This window comes from Ceratotherium simum, chromosome 4 (assembly GCF_057802395.1).
Source record: "Ceratotherium simum simum isolate JZ-2026a chromosome 4, ASM5780239v1, whole genome shotgun sequence".
Classification (NCBI taxonomy): Eukaryota; Metazoa; Chordata; class Mammalia; order Perissodactyla; family Rhinocerotidae; genus Ceratotherium; species Ceratotherium simum.
The window spans coordinates 67143973-67163617 of NC_141903.1; the positions used below are offsets into that span (position 1 = coordinate 67143973).

The following is a 19645-nucleotide window of genomic DNA, read 5'->3' on the forward strand; positions in this document are numbered from 1 at the left end:
CCTGACTGCTGACTACAGGAGCCCTGGAACTAGAGGTACAAATGCAGCCAGATGGAAGTCAGAGGAGCAAAAGCTCACCTCAGACTGAGGCAAGGACTGAAACTCTATTGCTACTTTAAGCATCAGCTGAGCCTCTAAATCATGGTATTTTTGCACATACACAAAAAAATTAAAGTCATGGGGTACTGCAATGAATAAAGGGGGCAGACACTGTATGATAACATCATCAGGTATATTATGGCCAAAAGTGAGCCCTGTTTAGTATGGAATATTAAATTGGATAAAAATGGGGGGAAAAAAGAGCTAAAAAATAGAACCATGATAAAAGACTAAAGAAAATGGGATTTTTTCTTTGAGCTAAGAGGCCCAGGCTAATCTTTTTTCTTGATAGGATATTACCAACTCGAGGAGCACGAGGCCGTGGAGTGCAGGGAAAGCAAGACCGATCGAGTGAGGGGGCTCTGCAAACACATTTTGAAAACTAGGGATCTTGAATTTCAAAACTTTCTTTCCAGGTCACCGAACTTAAAATTATGTATCTTTCCTAATCAGATAAGAGCAAATATGCCATATCTCAAACTTTTAACCCTTTCATTTTTGCCACAGAGTTTCAGCTGTCTTTAAGTAAAAGCAAAACAAAACAAAACAAAACAGCTACACATTTTTATTTAGCTCAAGAAATGATTTAGGCACATGGGCAGGGACAGATCTCACAGTACACAGTCATGTTTCCTAATGGACCGAATACATATCATTGCCATGAATACATCCTTTACCTTGAACGCCAAAAGTGAATTATTTTTTTTTTACAAAAATGGGGCCTAAAAATCAGTGCTTAGGTGGAATTCTTGAATAGTAACTAGCCTGTTGAAGGCGGACCTCGTTTAAAGCACCACACAACAACGTGTGTTTACATCACCCTTTTATTTCATAATTAGAAATAATACAGTTCCACAGGGTAAATCATCAATAAATAACGGTGTTTAATCATTAAACGTAAAAATCCCAACTCTTTGGCATCTGACAGGATTCTATTTCTCGTCAAACTAATGACTGTATAGATATAGTTAATCTTAGTGATCGTTTGTCAATACAATATGTTACAAAGGTGCAATTTACTTTAAAATATACAACAGCTGAAAATTTCCAGCCCACCAAGAAATCTGATCAACTCAGTAAGATACGGGTCAACTTCCCCAAGGCTCTTTCACATGGTTTGCCTCAGAGAAAGTATAATAAATGTTGATTAAGAGTTCCTAGGGTTTTCTAATACTTACTCTGCTCTAAATAGCGTTTGCCATTCATTCTGGCTAAAGAAAAGTCACACCTGTACCAGAAATGACCCAATCATTAATTAAAAGGTGTTCTTATTTTATAAGCAAGATTGCTAACACCTAAGAAACTCACAGCCCCCAAAATAAAATTTAAAAGAAGCAGTTCTATGCTGCCAGAAATGCCAATTCAGTAATAAATTGCACCTTCAAGAGTCAAAAAAGAAAAAAAAGAAATAGAAACTTTTACAAAAGGTAAGTTACATACATTTTTTCTCAAAATATATTCAAGAATAGTTGAGCTGTATTTGTTACTAAAGCCAGGGCATTATTTCTTTAGCAACAAATTAAACCAGTGCAATTGACATAAATTGTTAAGTAATCCAGGATTAACCCATTAAAACTGCAGAAGCACTTTAGGCTCCTACACTAATCCTAGAAACTGGAATTTCAATGAGTGCTTGTCCTGCACAGAACTAAAACTGGAATGACCCAATGCCATGCTGAATGGTATCACTTCATACCTAGTTTAAGCATTCGATAGTAGAAATCATGAGTTCCTCTATTAAAGTTCCATTCACTTACAGAACATTCAGATGCAAACAGTATTATGCCTATAATCCACAATTAAAAGAATCCTTTCCATTTTAAAGTTCCAGATGAATTTTAAATTAGAAAATAAGCATTAAGGAAACTTTTTCAACTTATGAAAACTCCATATCGGAAACTTTCTGGAAAAGCTTCCCCCCATCCATTGTAAAATAAATACTTTGTATCCCAAATTTAATTTTATTAAGACACACTTTAATAACGCTATAAAGAAATATCTTACAGCCATCGAGATCAATAACTTTCCATGCGGAAATAAAAAATTCATTGCTCAATAATATTATTGAGGCAAGTGAAGAAAGATTATTCTCTTGTCAGTCTGAAATGTTAATTTTTTCAGTGCAAAACCAGTTATAAAATATTTAAACTCAATATTTAAAAATAAAAAGTGGTCCAATTCAGCCATGTTCAAGTTCTAAATTTCATAAAACAAATCATTACATACATTTTATAGTAAAATACAGAGATTAAAGAAGTACTTGAGTACTTAAGATATAAATTGCTAATGAATCATACCAAGTCAGCAACAACCAAGCAGATAACATTTCCAATTTGAGTGTCAGAATCATAAAGATATTACTGGACCAAAGCCTTTATTTTCCCAGCTAAAAAGCTATACAAACTATTGGTCAACATTGTTTTCTTTGCAGTCACGTGCTCTAGAATGATTTCCCCCCGAGTACCTGTGATTTCATTTCCTGTATTCAAAATGTGATCCAAACAATTTGTATGTTCCAGGAACACTTAGCTGATATAACCATCTATAATGTGAAGAGTCCTGTACAGAGTACAACAGTGGATTTATCTAGCCAAGTGGAGGCTGACCTAAACTGGTTTACACTCTGCTCATCATTCATGTATTATTCCTAGCAAACACACGGTCCCCTCTGAGGGTTAGGTGTTGAAGCTGGTACTGTAACACTTCTGTGTCAGCTGGCTCCTTGATGTTCATTTTATCTAGATTGAGGTAGTCCAGAGATTTGGAGTGAGCCCTCTTACCTTTAAGAAGACAAAGAGGCAGCGGCCCGTGGAGGGCCTTATAAGGTTCATAAGGTAAAGATTTAGTGCACTTGTCTCCTGAGCTGGGCATCCGCCTTCGCCTCCTGCCATTGACAGCTGGGATCTCGTATGGCTGGTAGTACCTACTTCTGGTTTTATACAAACGAGAGGAACGTGCAAGTCCTGCATCCAGCTGTTTGGAGCGCAAGGAAGGCACGGCTTCTCCCTTACTCTCTTCACCTCCTGTGCACTTCTGGGCTAACTTCAGGAGTTCCTCACCAGTTGTGAAGCCAACCAAATAGTTAGAGTCCATGTGGAGGATCTGGTAGCCGGACACAGTCCGGCGCATCGGCGAGCACGGCGTGCTGGAGCAGCGGGGCTTCTCCGCCTCTGCCTTTCCCGGGGAGCCGGCCTCGGCCACGGGCAAGGGCAGGGTGTTCAGGGCACTTCTGGGCTCTCCATTAACATCTACTTCCATTTTAGGCACCAGTCTGCACACTCCTAAAAGGAAACAGACTCAGATTAAAAAGGTAAAATGTGCAGAAGGCTGGGCCAAGCCGGCTCATTTTAGAAGGCTCGGGGAGCATGAAATAACCCTGACCTGAAAAGCAGCCAAGGTACTCACGGATTGTTATCTGTGTCCATTAAATGTTCCAGAGCAGGCATGAAATGACTACTCCCCCTCTGCCCTCAAGAACTCAAAGGCAGGTCAAGTCTGAATTACTACTGAAAGGTTGAGACGGAGAAGCAAACAGAAAACAACAAAATGATACTTCTCTCAATGCAGCACTCCATTCAATCACACCAAGTTTACTCCTTGATGTGATTATTAAGCAAATCAAATACAGATCTCAACATGAAGCAAAAAAAAAAATGTCATCCACAGTTTCACAAGAATCCTCAAAATATTTCCAACGTGAAAATTAAAATCTTTACATTTTCCATCATTTAACTTAAAATAAGTGCTCAGCTCTTCACATCTGCAATTCTTTCAATTGCGTTTAAGGGCCATATAACAAAAGATACAAGCTGATCAACTTCTGCAAAGAAGCCAATTTAAACTCCCCCCAAATTTTTTTGAGGTCTTAAGAGAAGATTCTGCCAAACCTTGTAAATGTTCCTCCTTCCATATGCCTGATACATTATTTAAAGAAAACAATTTTGTAGTCTAAATCAGGTCATTTTTCATATTAAACATATATAAAATATCAGATGTTATTTTGACTATTTCATCATAAAATATATCATTATCTTATTTTGCAATACATAAGACATTGCTCTTTTGAATAGTTCACTAAATGGCAGAACAATTCACAATGAATACTAATATTATTCATTACAATGATCACATTATGTACATAGTTTGGCAAACCCCACTAACAAGAAGTACTACAAGTAACGGCCAGGTTCCTAGGAAGTGGCAGATAAATCAAATCTCGGAAAATAAAATACTAAGGGAAACTGAGTGACACTGTCATTTCTGAGAAACTTTTTTCTACTTGAACTTCAATTAGAAGTAGACAATTTTGAGTAACTCAGATCACGAACCAAAACGATGTCAAATAATAACTGATTTAAAGATTATTTATTGAAAAAGGCTATTATATTTCATAATTCTTATGAATCCTTTTGTACAACAAATAACCTTTTCCTAATTGAAGCAATTCCTAAAGTTTGTATATTCATTTAAAATATAAGCAATTAGAAAGCTAAAAAAAAGGTCATAACCTTATTCCTTTATGTGTATGCTGTACTTTCCTTCATTAGAAAATAAATACACCAAGACTATGAAGGAGTTACCAGATGCCACCCTGTCCTCACTATGGTCCACATCTATAGCACAACTGAAAACTAGCATTAATAATGATACCTGACATACAGCAAATGCCAAAGGAATCAAAATATTTACTTACTTTTTACTCTAAATCTTAGACTATTTCCAATTTTAATCTAACCAATTAAACTAATTTAGCCCTCAACTCTTCTAAAGTAATTGGCTTTATTCTATCTTATTAATGTAAAAATAAATTTATATTTGATTGTATAACTTACTTCTCTGTTGATAGGATGGGAATAGCACGTAACTATCAGCTACTTTGATATGTGTACAAAAACCTGAAGATTTCTCATCTAATAAACTTTAGAGGGCCACATGAAGCCTCATCAAATTTTATGCTGAACAAACAAATGTTTACTCTAAGCCAGATGACAAACTAATCCTTCCTTTCTTACTAATTCTGTAGCCCAGGGCCGGCCCCGTGGCTTAGCGGTTAAGTGCGCGCACTCTGCTGCTGGTGGCCAGGGTTCGGATCCTGGGCGTGCACCGACGCACCACTTCTCCGGCCATGCTGAGGCCACGTCCCACATACAGCAACTAGAAGGATGTGCAGCTATGACGTACAACAATCTACTGGGGCTTTGGGGGGAAAAAAATCTTTAAAAAAAAATAACAATAATTCTGTAGCCCAGAAGGAGCATAAGAGGACAGATCCAAGGCCTCAAACCTACCTAACCTGAGAGGCAGCTACAGGCGAGAAGAGCTTCTCTGATACTTCTTCTGAAAGACAAGGAGAGGAGGGTGGATGAGGCCAAAATAATCAGGGCTGTGGAAGAAAACGAGCACACACAGACTGGGTGCCCCACCCCAGGAGAGCTACCCAGTCCGCCTTAAGTGACATTCAAGCGTAAGTGACACAGTGGTCTAGGTCTCTTCCAAATCTGGCAGTCCAGGACAGTCCATGGATTTCCACCAGCCACCTTACCACATTCTCATTTGGTATATTATAAACTTCCTAAAATCCATGAATTCGCACCCCACCCATTCTGAATTGGGTAATAATTCAAACAGAGGCCAGCCTAAAAGTCATCTTTTTTGCCTATAATGGATAAAAATTGCTAGGCAAGCTAATGTTAGATGAGTAACTATCACTGGTTAAGTTTCCAGCAGCCAATAACACCATAAAAAATATCAGCTGGTGTGGACAAAACTATCCAGCCGGATCTTCAGACGTCTACCTGATAGACGATGATTTAACCTAGATTGTTAAGTAGAAGATGTGGTTTAAGAGCTCGGGAAATTTCAACCAGGGAGCCTGGTACACGAGACCTCTCAGACTTTGCTGAGGTAAACAACACACTCCCTGCAGAAAAGACTACTGAACCAGAAAGTTAAAGAAATAAGCATTTCTAATATCCTCTAACACAAATATTTAACCCAGTAATTAAGGTCAATACTCGCTGTAAAATTTCTGAATGAGTCTTGTTGCACTGAAACATGAAAAGGCTGGTTTCAAATATTATATACACAGCTGCAACCTGCTAAACTTCTGATGAGCAATTCTAAGGGCTGGAAAACTGTTTGCACTTTTTAGGTATAAATCATCAGTACTTCTGCTCCAAACAATAGCATATTCTCAAAACTAACCACTCTTTTAGGTGGTTTCATTGGCCTCTGCAGTGTATTGCCATACATACAAGAACACCTCCAGACTTCATATTCACGTAGGAATGTTAATGGTGCAACCAGGACTCTTACAAATTGCTTAGACTTTTTTTTTTTTTTTTTAAAGGATCCTTCTTAGTTATATATTGCCCTTCTAAAGAACATCTGTGTGGCACTAAGAAAGCCAGGTGGAGTCTGGGTTTCAGAGAAGAGAGCACTGATCAGCAAATATTTCCTTTTCAGCTGGGTGGAATGCTGACTAAGCAGCATACCTTCCATGCTTCAATGTGATCAAAAACAAAACTTTTGGGCCGGCCCCGTGGCTTGGTGGTTAAGTGAGCGCGCTCCACTGCTGGCGACCCGGGTTCGGATCCCGGGCTCGCACTGACGCGCTGCTTCTCTGGCCATGCTGAGGCCGCGTCCCACATACAGCAACTAGAAGGATGTGCAGCTATGACACACAACTATCTACTGGGGCTTTGCAGGGAAAAAATAAATAAATAAAATCTTTAAAAAAAAAAAAACAAAACTTTTTATGCTGTTAAATTCCCGAGAATTTCCTGACTGGATTTAAATATTGGAGCAAGAACCTGAGAGCAGTTACAGATCAACTTTCTCAGATTATCTTTTAAATGGGCAGAAGTGTACGTACTGTCCCATATGAAGAGGAAGAACTCTAGGTACTGTTCCATCTGAGCAGGAAGAAGTCTAGGTACTTTCTAATTCTGGAATTCTACCAAAAAAGGGTGACGCTAAAGACAATCAAGATTGAATGGTCTCCAAGTCAACGTATCTTGATATATGCATGTCCAATATTTTGCACTGCAAAATTTCTTCTTATAAGGCATTTATCAGGAAACTTGGCTACCATGACTACAACTGGAGACGGCCTGTGTTGAGCAGTATATTATTCATATTTTACCATGAAAAATCTGCTTATGGGTTGGTTATTTTTAAAGCTTATTCATGATTCAGCATTTTGTTTCATATTCTAAAATAAAATTTGTATCAAAAAGCATACTGCCAAGATAAACGATCTCAAAGCACTCTCATAAATATCGCAGGTCTATGCAGCAGGCACCACTCCCACTGCATCAAAAAGAATAAACCATGAACTGAGAAATCCTGTCCAGTGCTAACTTCTGCAGTGCAGAGCACTAAAAATCACAGACCAACAATACCCTTATTGCTTCCATCAATGCCTTTCACATTATAGTTTAAAGCAAAAATAAAGACTGGAAACAGAAAATAGAAAAAATGTTGTTATAATAACAGAAGAGCAAAATTTCTGTGGATAGTAGAGTCTAGAACAGCTAATGCAACAAGAAGAGAAAAGTCAACTTATAATTGAACAACACTTTTAAAACTGAGTTTCTCAAACAAGTACCAGGAACAAATATAATGTTTTTTATTTTTATTTTTTTAGAGAGTGCATTCTTTACTTTATTGGTTAAAGCAGATGTACAATGTATGTTTTTTGTGTGTGTGAGGAAGATCAGCCTTGAGCTAACACATGACCATGCCAATCCTACTCTTTCTGCTGAGGAAGACTGGCCCTGAGCTAACATCCGTGCCCGTCTTCCTCCACGTTATGTGGGACGTCGCCACAGCATGGCCTGACAAGCGGTGCGAAGGTGCACGCCCGGGATCCGAACCCGGGCCGCCAGAAGCAGAGCGTGCGCACTTAACCGCTACGCCATGGGGCCAGCCCCTAAATACAATTTTTTAAATGACACCTAAGGGTCTTCAATATCAAATTCCCTCACAATCCAATCAGTAACAATGACACTGAAGCATGTTTATAAAACATACAAAAGACCTGGCAATGTTCATAGGTGCCACTGTATTCCTTTGAAATGTGTGAGGATTCAAAACTAGACCACGATAGACTAGGTAACACTTTAATATTTACTAGAAAATGTACACAGTGCACATTTTAAAAACACTGGGTACAGCATGCAATTGTGAATTTTGGCTGAAACTAAAGCAAACGGGTCCAAACCACAACACACACGTGAGGGAACCTGGTGCCCCAAGATGAGCACATTCAAAAGACGGTGACCTGTGTGGGATCTACTCAGCTTTGAACACTCTCCCAGAGGCCAAAGTTCCTCTACATTTGGCACAAGAAGCAACATTTTAAAAATATAACCCAGAAGATATAGCTCCTTAGACCAGCTCTGAAAATAGCTAAGTTTCCCAACTGCTGTACAAAGAATTCTTTTTCAGAAGCACTGCATTCTGGGAATTTTTTTTTAATTGGGCTTATCTAAAAAAGTCACCCTCAGTAATCAAAAAACTGCTCCATATGCTTGAACTGTTTTTAGCAACACTCTGCAATACCATTTAAAAGAAAGCAGATATAACATAAATGTCTAAACATACAGAACAAAAATGTCATCACGTGAACAAAATCCTTTTCAAGAGGTACCTGAAATGAACCATTCAGAATAGAGCCATTTCTTGGGAAACAGTCTCCTAAGCATGACTATTATTGGTCTAGTGATATCTAGAACCGTCTAGTTTTAATGCCAGAATCATCTTGGAGTTCACCTACCCAGCACCTCCGATTATAGAGAAGAGGACACCTAAGCCATGAAGGCAGGGGCCTGCCCAGAGCCAGGCAGGCAGCTCCAGGTCTCCTGGCTCCAAGTCCAGTGCTCCTTCAATTTCATCATGCTGTGCTTCGAGCACATGGTTCCCAAAGTTGTCTACATGCTGACATCATCCAGGAGCTTCAAAAAAATACTTATGTCTGTGCTCTACCCTAGATTTGTGATTTCATTCACCTAGGGTGTAGCCTGGGCTCTGAAATTTTTACAAGATCCCCAGGTGATTCTAACATGCAGACATGTTTGGGAACTTGTCAGAGAGAACTTACTAGATAGAAGAATTTCACTCTTGTTAAGTTCCTGCCTTTTTTTTTAAATCAGTAATTATAGTCTTATTAGTGGGTATCATTTTTGGCCGCTTCCAATTACTAACAACCTATCCCTAAGGCCTTCTAATTTACTGTTTCTAATCCATTGTGAGCTTAAAAAATATCTGCTAACCAAACGTTAAAACTAGATATAAAATAAAAATAAATCAGTGCTAAATGAGAATTAGGCTTCCTTATCTGCACACATGTTGGTATCGTTATTTTAGCTTCTTAGAAGCCTCTGTCAGGTACAGCCACTATGGAAAACAGTTTGGCAATTTCTGATAAAGTTAAATAAATGCTTATTAAATAACCCACCTACCCTACTTGTAGGTATTTATCTAAGAAAAGTGAAAATATATGTTCACACGAAGACGTGAATGTTTATAACAGCTTCATTCATAATCACCAAAAACGGCAAACAATCCAAACGTGCACCAACAGGGAAACAAATGAAGAAACTGTGCTCCATCCATAGAATGGAATATCACTCAGCAATGAAAAGGAGCAAACTAGGATTACACCAAGTGAAAAAAGCAGACAGAAAATGCTATATACGTGTGATTCCATGTACACGACATTCTAGAAAAGGCAAAAATACCAGGACAGAAATCAACCAATGACTGCCAACAGCTGGGGTTGGGAGGAAGCGACTACAAAGGAGCACAAGGAAATTTTGGGAGTGATGAAAATAGTCTATATATTTGCTGTAGTGGTCACTACACTCCGTCCACAAATGGATACATTTGTCAAAACTCATCAAACTATACACCTTAAAAGGATGACTTTTACTGTATATAAATCATACTTCAATAAACCCAACTTCAAAAATAAAAGAAACTTGGTACATGTGTCCAAGTTTTTGATGGCCCTCCAAATTTTAAAATTCTTCAAATTGTACAATCTTAGAATCAGAAGGAATATTAAGGGTTGTCCTGCCTATGTTTGAACACCTTCAATGACAGATAACTCACTACCTCTCAAGTTGGTTCACTTCACCTTTTGAAGCTCTGCTAGAACATGCTTTTATTTACATAAATAACTATATCTGTAACTATGTATACATACATATGTACACATTTATGCACACAGAGAGATATAGAAACACACATTCCTGTAGCTTCTACTCATTTTTTTTTGTGCTTTATTTCAATTGGATACGTTAATGACCCAGCCACATTATTTCTTATTCAATATCCTCTAAAAGTACTTTGTTCTTTTCCTCAAAACTGAAAGCTTTAGTACTGTTTCTATTTTTTCAATGTTTTAAAATGCATTTTCAAAAATTTCATAAGCAAGGGGCCAGCCCCACAGCATAGTGGTTAAGTTCAGTGCGCTCTGCTTTGGCAGCCCGGGATCATGGGTTCGGATCCCGGGTGCAGACCTACACCGCTCATCAGCCATGCTGTGGTGGCAACCCACATCCAAAACAGAGGAAGACTGGCACAGATGTTAGCTCAGGGCGAATCTTCCTCAGCAAAAAAACAAAACAAAACAAAACAAAAATTTGATAAGTTAAATCTACCGAACAAGACAAAGTGTTTGTTTTTCCCCAGCATTCCTTCAAATCATTCTTCTGCTGACTGCTGATTTGAAAATCACTTATTATGAAACTGGTTTTTCCAAGGATTATGACCTCTCTACATAATTCAAAGCAAAGACTTACAAAGATATTGGCCAAGCAGAATGACATACCAAAGCATGAACTCACACTAATCTAGTTTTTAAAATGCTAGAGCTACAAAGATCATTATTAAATTTTTTTCCCCTTCAAAGACTTGGAGCCACATGGACAAGTGTGTCAGCACAGACACACAGATGACACACTGACAAAACACAACTAAAGGAACTGCATATTTTTAAGTTTAAATTCATGGTGTGATAAAAGGAATGTCACATTTGCAGTGAACTGCTATATGACTGTGAAAGTGATGCTCCTTTCAGTCATCTGCCTGCCATTCTTTATGTATGATAATATACAACCAGAACTTTTTGCAAATTATTTTGCCAATCTTTGGTGATTAATGTTTTTATTAAAATTTCCCTGAAATTAGAGCAACTACCTCTTAATTACTATATTTTGAAATATTATTCCATAAGACCTCTTTTATCTCAGGGGAATAAAAAAAGGAAAATCTACTCTATCAAAAAATCAAACATTTCACATATAATCATGCTAGCATTTTGCAACAATAATTTCAGTTCTCGCCATTAAAAATTTCATAAGTGTAGTATACATACTTGCAATAATACACTGACATTTCACATTCATCTGCTTACGTAGTCCTTAAAACACATTACGATATTATGTTCGTACAACTGGTTCACAAACAGAAAAAGCAAAATATAACTCACCAGACTAAATCCCAGGAGACGTCACTGTACAATTTCCAATGAGTCCCAAGAGAACACAGGCATAATAATTTTTCAGCTCTACTCCAGATACTAAACACGAAATACAAAAATAAACCTTTAATTTAACAAGTAACACAACTTATAAAGCAATTATATAAATTCTAACTGCAAAACAGAATGAAACTAGCAGGTGGTACTAACACCAGGTACAGATTATACAGGATACAATATTAACTAACTTAATTAAGTAATTTTGAGTTTGTTCAGCTAAATGAAACCTCAAACATTGTTTCATGTTTGTTCCTCTGTGTTCTGTTGCTTAAATTCTACCTGGAGACTAACAGTAGCTTAACCAGGCTAAATAAAGAGACAAGAAAAATTACGGGTTTAAACATTGGTTCCACCATCCTAGTCCTACTCGTGTGTTCAACAGATTCACAGTATCCCACAGAAAAAATAACGCTGAGACTGGGGTCACAAGAACAGGCCCTAGCCCTGGCCTTGCTAAGAACTCTGCCTCCTAACCCTGCGTAACTAGCAATCTCTAAAATGAGGACAATACCATCCTTCCTCCCTCAGTTGTTATGTGGATCAAATGAGTTAAGTAAACGTGTTCTGCATGTGCAAAGCCCTTTATGAAAGTGCAATATTATTATGCCATTAATTTTTGGTGTCCACTCATTTTAGGCATAAAATAGCAACAATAAAAATCCCTCATAAGACCACTCTGAGGCAAATGATTGGAAGGCTCTTAGAAAACTTTTTTTTTTTTAAGAGAACAGCTTGAAAAATACTTCTTTAGAGTTATCACATTGCTTAAGGTTTCTAGCATCTCCTCTGTGCCTTCTTCACTTGCCTGGGGAGGTAATGTGTAAGAGAATCTATCTTTACCTTCTACCTCCCCAGTTAACTGGGTTAATTTCTTGAGATCAAGAAAATTCCCCCAAGTTCCTTCCACCTGTAAAAGTTTCTTCGGTTGTTGGGTTTTCTGGTGTTGTGTTTAACTTGGGGTGGGGGGGCCTCAAAGGAGCTGAGGGGATTCATTTTACCTACACAGGCACACAGAGCCTGAAGAAGTGGCCACAGTCCAACATGTCCTCAAACAGAGGACAAACAGCAAGGGAAAAGGCAAGGAGTTTGTCACTTTATTACCTTCCTTACCAGTACAGAAGAGTTTCCTCCAAAGGAAATGGATAATTACTGAATTAACGATGTTTGCTTCCTCAGCTTGAGAAACTGGAAGGAGTTAATGCACCAAGAACTGTCATTCTGAACATAAACATGTTTATATCAGCCTTTGGAACTTCTTTAGATTTCGATACAGACATGCTCCCTTTCATGTCTTTTGCCACAAACTATTTTCAGATTGGGTAACCAAGAAACCTAGATAATTAAGACTTGGTTCTACTCCACCAATGAAGCCTCTGGTTTTAACATAAAGTGAACTGTAATGTAACAAAAATTGTTATCTAACAATAAAATTTTTTATTTAATATAATTATCCCCAAAGAATTTCCCCAATACTAATGTTATAAGGTTCAAATTGATTTCTTATTTAAGTAAGTGGATTTTTAATGGGGGAAGGGAAAAAAAAAGAAACTAATATTTTTGAGCACCTTCTATATGTCAAAAGCTATATGCAATTTACATCATTTAATCTTAACAACAACAAATGAGGAAAATATTATCCCTGTTTTAAAGGGTTTGATCAATTAATACTATTTGAGAGTCAGAGCAGGAATCTGAACCCAATCCATGTGACCCCAATGCCCAGTGACACAGCTTTATACACATGTGGCCTCTGTTCAATGATAAGCCTGGGTGTGTAGCTTTTTACACAGTAATCATGTTCCTAAAAAATGTATATTAATTAGCTATTGTAAATGGAATCCTATTCTAAATGTGTGGGGAGGCATTTTAAAAGTTTTATTGCCTCAATTGTGAAATGGCTGAAGGGAGGTAATTTTAACTACTAGCTCTAGGGTTATTTCCAACTTGAAAAATGTTAGGATTCCAAGTAGACAGTCTTATATAAAATCATTCTAGATCATTAACTCTTTCTCCTAAAAGCTTATAAGATTTCTTTTAAATCATAAATTATAAAGCAGGAAAAAAAATGTAGCAACCAACACTTGCTGGTTATATGATGGGATATCAAATACAGATAGATATTTCCACTTACTTTTTCAGGGCTACATCTATCACAAAGTGAGATAGATTTCATTTAGGCTTTTAGAGATTTAGATTGAAAACTCAGAAGCAGGAACATGAGAAAAGTCTGAATCTGTTCTAATTCTAAATAAAGACTAGTTTTAAAAAACAATCTAACTTCTCATTCAAACTTTCCTATAATTTGCATCACGTATTTGGTGATACAGTCTTCTTTGCGAGCTTTTAAATGCATTGTAAAAATATGTTCTCCAACATTTTCTTCAACCCCAAAAGCAAAAGTAACCTAAAACTTCATTCTGGATTTGAAAGCCGAGGAGCCCTAGAGTAATTATCCACCTCCTGCACTGGAGCTGCTGAGGCAGTCTAGGAAATGGTTGGTAATTTCATAGTAAACAAAGTGTAGTCACTGATTATCCCTATGATGCCAGTGCCAAGCCAAAAATAGAATACAAACACAGAGTCCAAGGGAGTGAGACGCTGGGCTACACCAAGGTGCAGGAGCTGCATTCTACTCCTCGTTGTTGACTCATTTCTGACTCTGCCCACTCTTCTGTGCCTAATTGCACGCTATCTGTACACAGGTGCTCAGAAGAGGATAATGATGATGAAGATGGTGAAAAAGAGGAAAAATTAAAAAATAAAAAAACAAGGCCAGAAACTAGTATAAAAATATACCTTCTTGAAGAGATTGCCTTTAAAGGAATCTAGTAAAAAATTACACTAAGGGCTTTACCCTCCACCTCCCATTAAAGACGGTTATACGAAAGTCCCCAAAATATATACCTTCCGAATAACATTTTTAGAATACTTTAAAAACCTGTAAATCTCTATCACTTGCAATTGATTCTGGCCAATATTTTGAACATGAAGGCTTGGCAAGATATCAGTGGATCTCCTCTCAAAAAAGGTCAGTCAGCAAGAGGGAAAAGAACTCCAGTGAAATTCTTACAAGATGGACCAAATGCTGCACTGAAAAACAGACAGAATTAAACAGAGCAGAGGCTAGAGTTTATAATGCTTCCAGCTACAACCCGCTGAAACAAACAGAAAGTCCTGTGACATTATCTTGTAAGCAATGAAAATAGGAAAAATTAAGCATGGCCAAGAGCGGCCCACAGGCCTCTGGATAGAGAAGCCATGGGTGACTAAGCAGAAGACACTCAGCATTTGACTGCAAATGAAGCTTCTACAAATAGAAAGTGTGCAAACATTAACTAGCAAGTGTGTCCAATTTCTCAGGCAAGGTGATAGATATCACAAGTAAATAAAGAAGAACGTCCTTCAAAAGTAAGGTGACCATATGTCTCAGTTCATAGCCATTCCCTGACATAATTATTTACAGCACCCCCCTTATCTCTCAAAAGTGTCCCAGTTTGGTGATTATATTGTTATCCTACTCAAAAGTAATACATACAACGGAAAGGTAATGAATTTAAAAAGAAAGAAACGGAGAGAGAAAGGTGCACCCTTCTGCTTACCTAGTGGCTTCCCATACAGATCTGAGGAGTATTTCTTTGGGTGTATCCACTCAGCCATTCAATTATTCATTTACTCAGTCATTCAACAATATTTCTTGAGTCTTATTATGGCCCAGCATTGCACAGGCACCAGGGCAAATACAAAAAGTGAAGCCTGAGACTAGGGGAGAGGGGAAGACAGACAGACGTGGAAATACATAACTCTAATACATATAACAGTAAACTTGAATGGCACTGGGATCCCAGAAAAAGGAGTGGTTTTCCCAAAAATGTAGAAAGCTACATATGGAAATGTTCAAGCCCATACAAAATCCCCACATGAAAAAGCCGTAAATCTCAGGCTTCAGCACAGATCCACTAACAAAATAGCAATAAGAAAAAATTTAACAAAACCTATCACTTTCAAATCATAAGGTTATAAATATGAAGGCCAGCGCATAGCCCTTACAAATTTTGCTAAATAAATCCCACTAACCATTAAAGATTATATTACGAAAAGCAAGATAAATTTAGGCAAAGAAAACTGGTAGAGTAGAAGTTATATGTTCTAATATTAGCCCCCAAAACACGAAGGAAAAGAAATGGAAACAAGTAGTATTTCTCAGAGTGGCTATCCGAGGAGAGATCAATAATGAAAAAGCATTTGGGAAAAAAATAGTTCTTAAAAGTTCCATTCAGACTAATGAAAATATTTGGTAACCACTAATCTCAAAGATTACTCTAAAAACAAGTAAAAAAGAGAAGGACCAAAACATCTCTCAAGAAACACAATACTGAGCAGAAATAAAGTGATTTAACTGCCCAAGTACAACATACACAAGGAAAACAGAATCCTTAGCTGCACCTACATGCTCCTCTTAGAGGTTACTTTAAAATAATCTTACTTCTCCATTTACAACTGGTAGAAACTAAATCATCAGTAATTTTTATGAAGAAGTGTTAAATAAGGTGTGACTTTTCTGAAACCAACCTTGACCTTACAAACAAATCATTAACCCCACCAAGTGGTAAGACAACCCATAATAGGTTCAGTAAGGCAAAAACGTGTTTCTCTTTCTAATATCAGTTCTTTTAATAGCAACCCCCTTAAAGTGCAGCATTCATTTTCTATTTCTGCAAATAGAAATTAGAGCTAGATTACCAATTTCTTCTTATCATTATGTGAAGTCATCCTTCTACTTTTAGAAAAAAATTCCGTTTCACTACAAATATGACTGATAGTAACTAGAACCGCAAGTCTACATTCAGTCTTTACAAGAAATTTGTCTCTTAGGAAGCATAATGAAATGGGAGAGGTGTACACAGTGGAATTGGCTAACGTTCCAGATGAAAGGTTAAAACCAGGAACTTACTTCGATAAGCTGGTGACAAAATCAGAGTTCTCTCTGGAGGAAAAGAGCTGATTTCCCCCCCAGGTTATATAAATCAGTGAAGAAAATTTAAATCCTGTATATAAAGTTTTATTACTCTCACCACACTAAATACTTTTAAGGGTTAATGTGTACAATAGCTCTCAAAGTTTACAAAATTATACAGAGAAAGTAAACAAATTCACTGAAGGTCAATAAATACCCTCTATCTTATATCATTAATCCTCATATTTCATCCTGGTCATTTTATTAAGTTTATAATGCATACACAGTTACATAATAAAAATGCTCAGAAATCTGTGAAACATTCATTAAAGATAATTGTGTAAGCATAAATCGTGGTCTTGAATTAATCAAGTACCAAAAGCTTCTGCAATAATGACCAATACTCTATTTTGAAATGACCGGCAAAATAAACTTTGGGAAGAGGTGATTTCTCTCTCTCTAGTGTCTAACCTGCTCTACAGGGTTAAAAAAATAAATACCGCAACGAACAACTCTAAATTGTAGGGTGGCTCATCTGAGAAAAACAATGTAAAATGAAAAGTCTAGTAGCGTCAGAAATGTTGTGCAAGAATTGTTCTTTCAGCTAGAAGTAGCAAGCACATTATAAAACGCTACTGCATTCTTCCTCTCAAACGATTAAAAAGTTCCCAGGCCCAGTTTTCCCTGTGCACCACAGCCATACAGATACACACTCAGCATCTTGGCTCGACACAAATCACCAACCTCCCCGGGTACAAACTGACGTGGGTGGAGAAGCAGGGAGACCCTAGGCTGTGGAACACCTCCAAGGGGAAAAGGACGGGGCCATCATTCCCTTCGAGTTCCCATCTCCTTTCTGGCAGAGATTTGCAGATTCCACCACTAGAGCGAGTTTGGCAGCTTCACAATGGGGCCGCCTGCTCAGGGTCTGCCTGCAGCCCGCCTGGAAACCCCTTTCCTCCGCTTCCCAGCCGCCCCGACGTCCACCCGCGACAGGTGGGGCGAGGGCGGCGATGCCCAACGACATCTGTCGCTTTCGCTTCTGGCCAGCACCCGGCCCCCATCCACACGCGCGCCCGCGGCCACGGCCCGACCGTCCGCCCCCGCCGCATTGGCAGACGAGCAGCGGGCGCGGGCTGCGGGCTCGCGGGCGGCCTCGCCCCCCAGACTGCAGCGCGGGCGAGGAAGGCCGGCGAGATAAGGCCGCCAGGGCTCGCCCCGAGACACTATCTGGCCCCGGCAGTCGCACCCGGCGCGCGGCCGGGGCACGCGGCCAGAGGCACGGCAGGCCCGGGAAAGAGCTACTTCTCAATGGGCCCCCCGGGCCGCTGCCCCGCGGAGCGGGCACGGCGGCGGAGGAGAGAGCGAGCGCGGGCGCCAACGCGCCCCGACTTCCGCGCCGCTCCACCGCGGCAGAGGCGCTCCGGGGCGCCGACTCCCCGCACCTCCCCGGCGAGCGCACGCCGCGCGCACACGGGGGCGCACGCCCCCGCACACTCACTCACACGCGCTGCACACTCACGGCGTCTCCGGCCCCACCCCTGTGCCAAGGAACCGCGGGCTCCCTGCACCCCGCAAGGGCCCCACCCAGTTCACCAGCCCCCAGCCCCCAGCTCGAGCGCCCGAGGACCAGCCCTCCGAGGCCGGGGGCCGCTGGGGTCGCCTTGCCGCCCATCCCGGAGGCCCACCCGGCCGGGGTTCCCCAGCACCGCGCGGACACCGCGCGCCCGGCCTCAACACGAGGCAGGGAGGAAGGGGCGGCGCCGCGACTGGGGCTGGCACCGAGGATCGGGGAGTGGGGCACCCCCCCCAACCCACCCACCCATCACCACCACCTTTCCCGCAGCACAAAAGGTTGCAGACGGAACCGCAGTCCCCGTGCAACCTACCAGTGGCCCACAGCTCCGCCGCCTCCGCCGTGCCTGGGGCCGCGGAGCCGGAGACAAGGGCGGGAGAGGCGCAGGGCTGCGGCGCCGAGATCTGGGCAGAGGCCGCCAGCCGGGTACCCTCTCCTCTCCCACCGCGCGCGGCGCCTGCTACCGCCCGGCGTAGTCCCGCCTCCTCCTCCTCCTCCGCCCGCCTTCCCGCCTCCTCCCTCTGGCTGCGGAGGCGCAGCCCGTCAGCGCTGAGCCCGCCTCCTGCGCCCGGCTCAGACACCCGGAGGCAGGGCGGACCTGCGGGAGAAAGGCGCTAAGAGGCCTGAAGAAGTGGGCGGGGGCGGGGTTTGGGGGGGGCGGGTGCTGACCGAGGCGGAGAGGAAGAGTCGTAACACCCCCTCCCCAGTCTAAAGCTGGCGCTCCAACTCAAGAGCTCCAACTCGAGAGCCTGGCAACACTCAGGTTTCCCCAGTTAAGTCAGTGGTGTGGTGACATTTGTCATTTGTGAGTCTCTGCTTAAGAGACTCAGCAGTGAGCAGAAGTAGAGAAGACCAGAAACCCATGAAATGACAAGTTATAAGGTCAACTTTCGAAAACTGCTAAATATCTGGTGAATGTGGGGGGAGGGCAAAATTCAAATTCAGATTCTGATTGGATTAGCTATTTTTGAATCTTCAGACTGGATCTTTTCTATTCTTGTAAGAAATTCTTTTCTTTGATCAAGATTTTCTATTTTCAATTCATGTACATCTCCTCTGCCAAACTGGTTAATAAACCCAGCATTAAGAATATTTACTGACATTTATTTAGCTCTTACTATGTGCCAGGCCTTTTTACATGCATTTCCAAATTTACACCGCTCAACGGTTCTATAAGGGAGTGACTAACTGTGATCCGCATTTTAAAGATGCAGAAAGTTGAAGTAACTTCCTCGAGATCACACTCCTAGGTAGTGGCTGCGCTGAGTTTGAACCCAGGCAGTGGAACCCCAGAATTGTTGATAATGTTGCTAATTTATGAACCAGTCTCAGTCCAAGTGAGTTTGTTGTTATTGTTCTTTTTTCTTTTTTTATAATCAAAATGCTTTATCTGAACATAAAAGGCATATACTTGGTGTAAATTAATACAAATTTAAACAAATCTTGATTCAAACTGGTTCCAAAATCT

At 40.2% G+C, this 19645-nt stretch overlaps 1 protein-coding gene across 7 annotated transcripts; it reads right to left on the minus strand.

The window, feature by feature from the left end:
• Window positions 1-905: 905 nt before the first annotated feature.
• MACIR (macrophage immunometabolism regulator) lies at window positions 906-18646 on the minus strand. 7 transcript variants are annotated; one of them, XM_087429962.1, is made up of 5 exons: window positions 18491-18646; window positions 11597-11686; window positions 5388-5436; window positions 3505-3605; window positions 906-3380 (listed from the first exon to the last, which is right to left on the minus strand). In XM_087429962.1, the coding sequence occupies exon 5, from the start codon at window positions 3355-3357 to the stop codon at window positions 2734-2736; it is 624 nt and encodes a 207-aa protein (XP_087286088.1). In that variant the 5' UTR covers window positions 3358-3380; window positions 3505-3605; window positions 5388-5436; window positions 11597-11686; window positions 18491-18646; the 3' UTR covers window positions 906-2733. The 7 variants fall into 7 exon arrangements, with proteins under 7 accessions (XP_087286088.1, XP_087286087.1, XP_004420389.1 ...); XM_087429961.1 differs by lacking the exon at window positions 3505-3605; XM_004420332.3 differs by lacking the exons at window positions 3505-3605; window positions 5388-5436 and having other exon boundaries at window positions 18491-18644.
• Window positions 18647-19645: the final 999 nt, after the last annotated feature.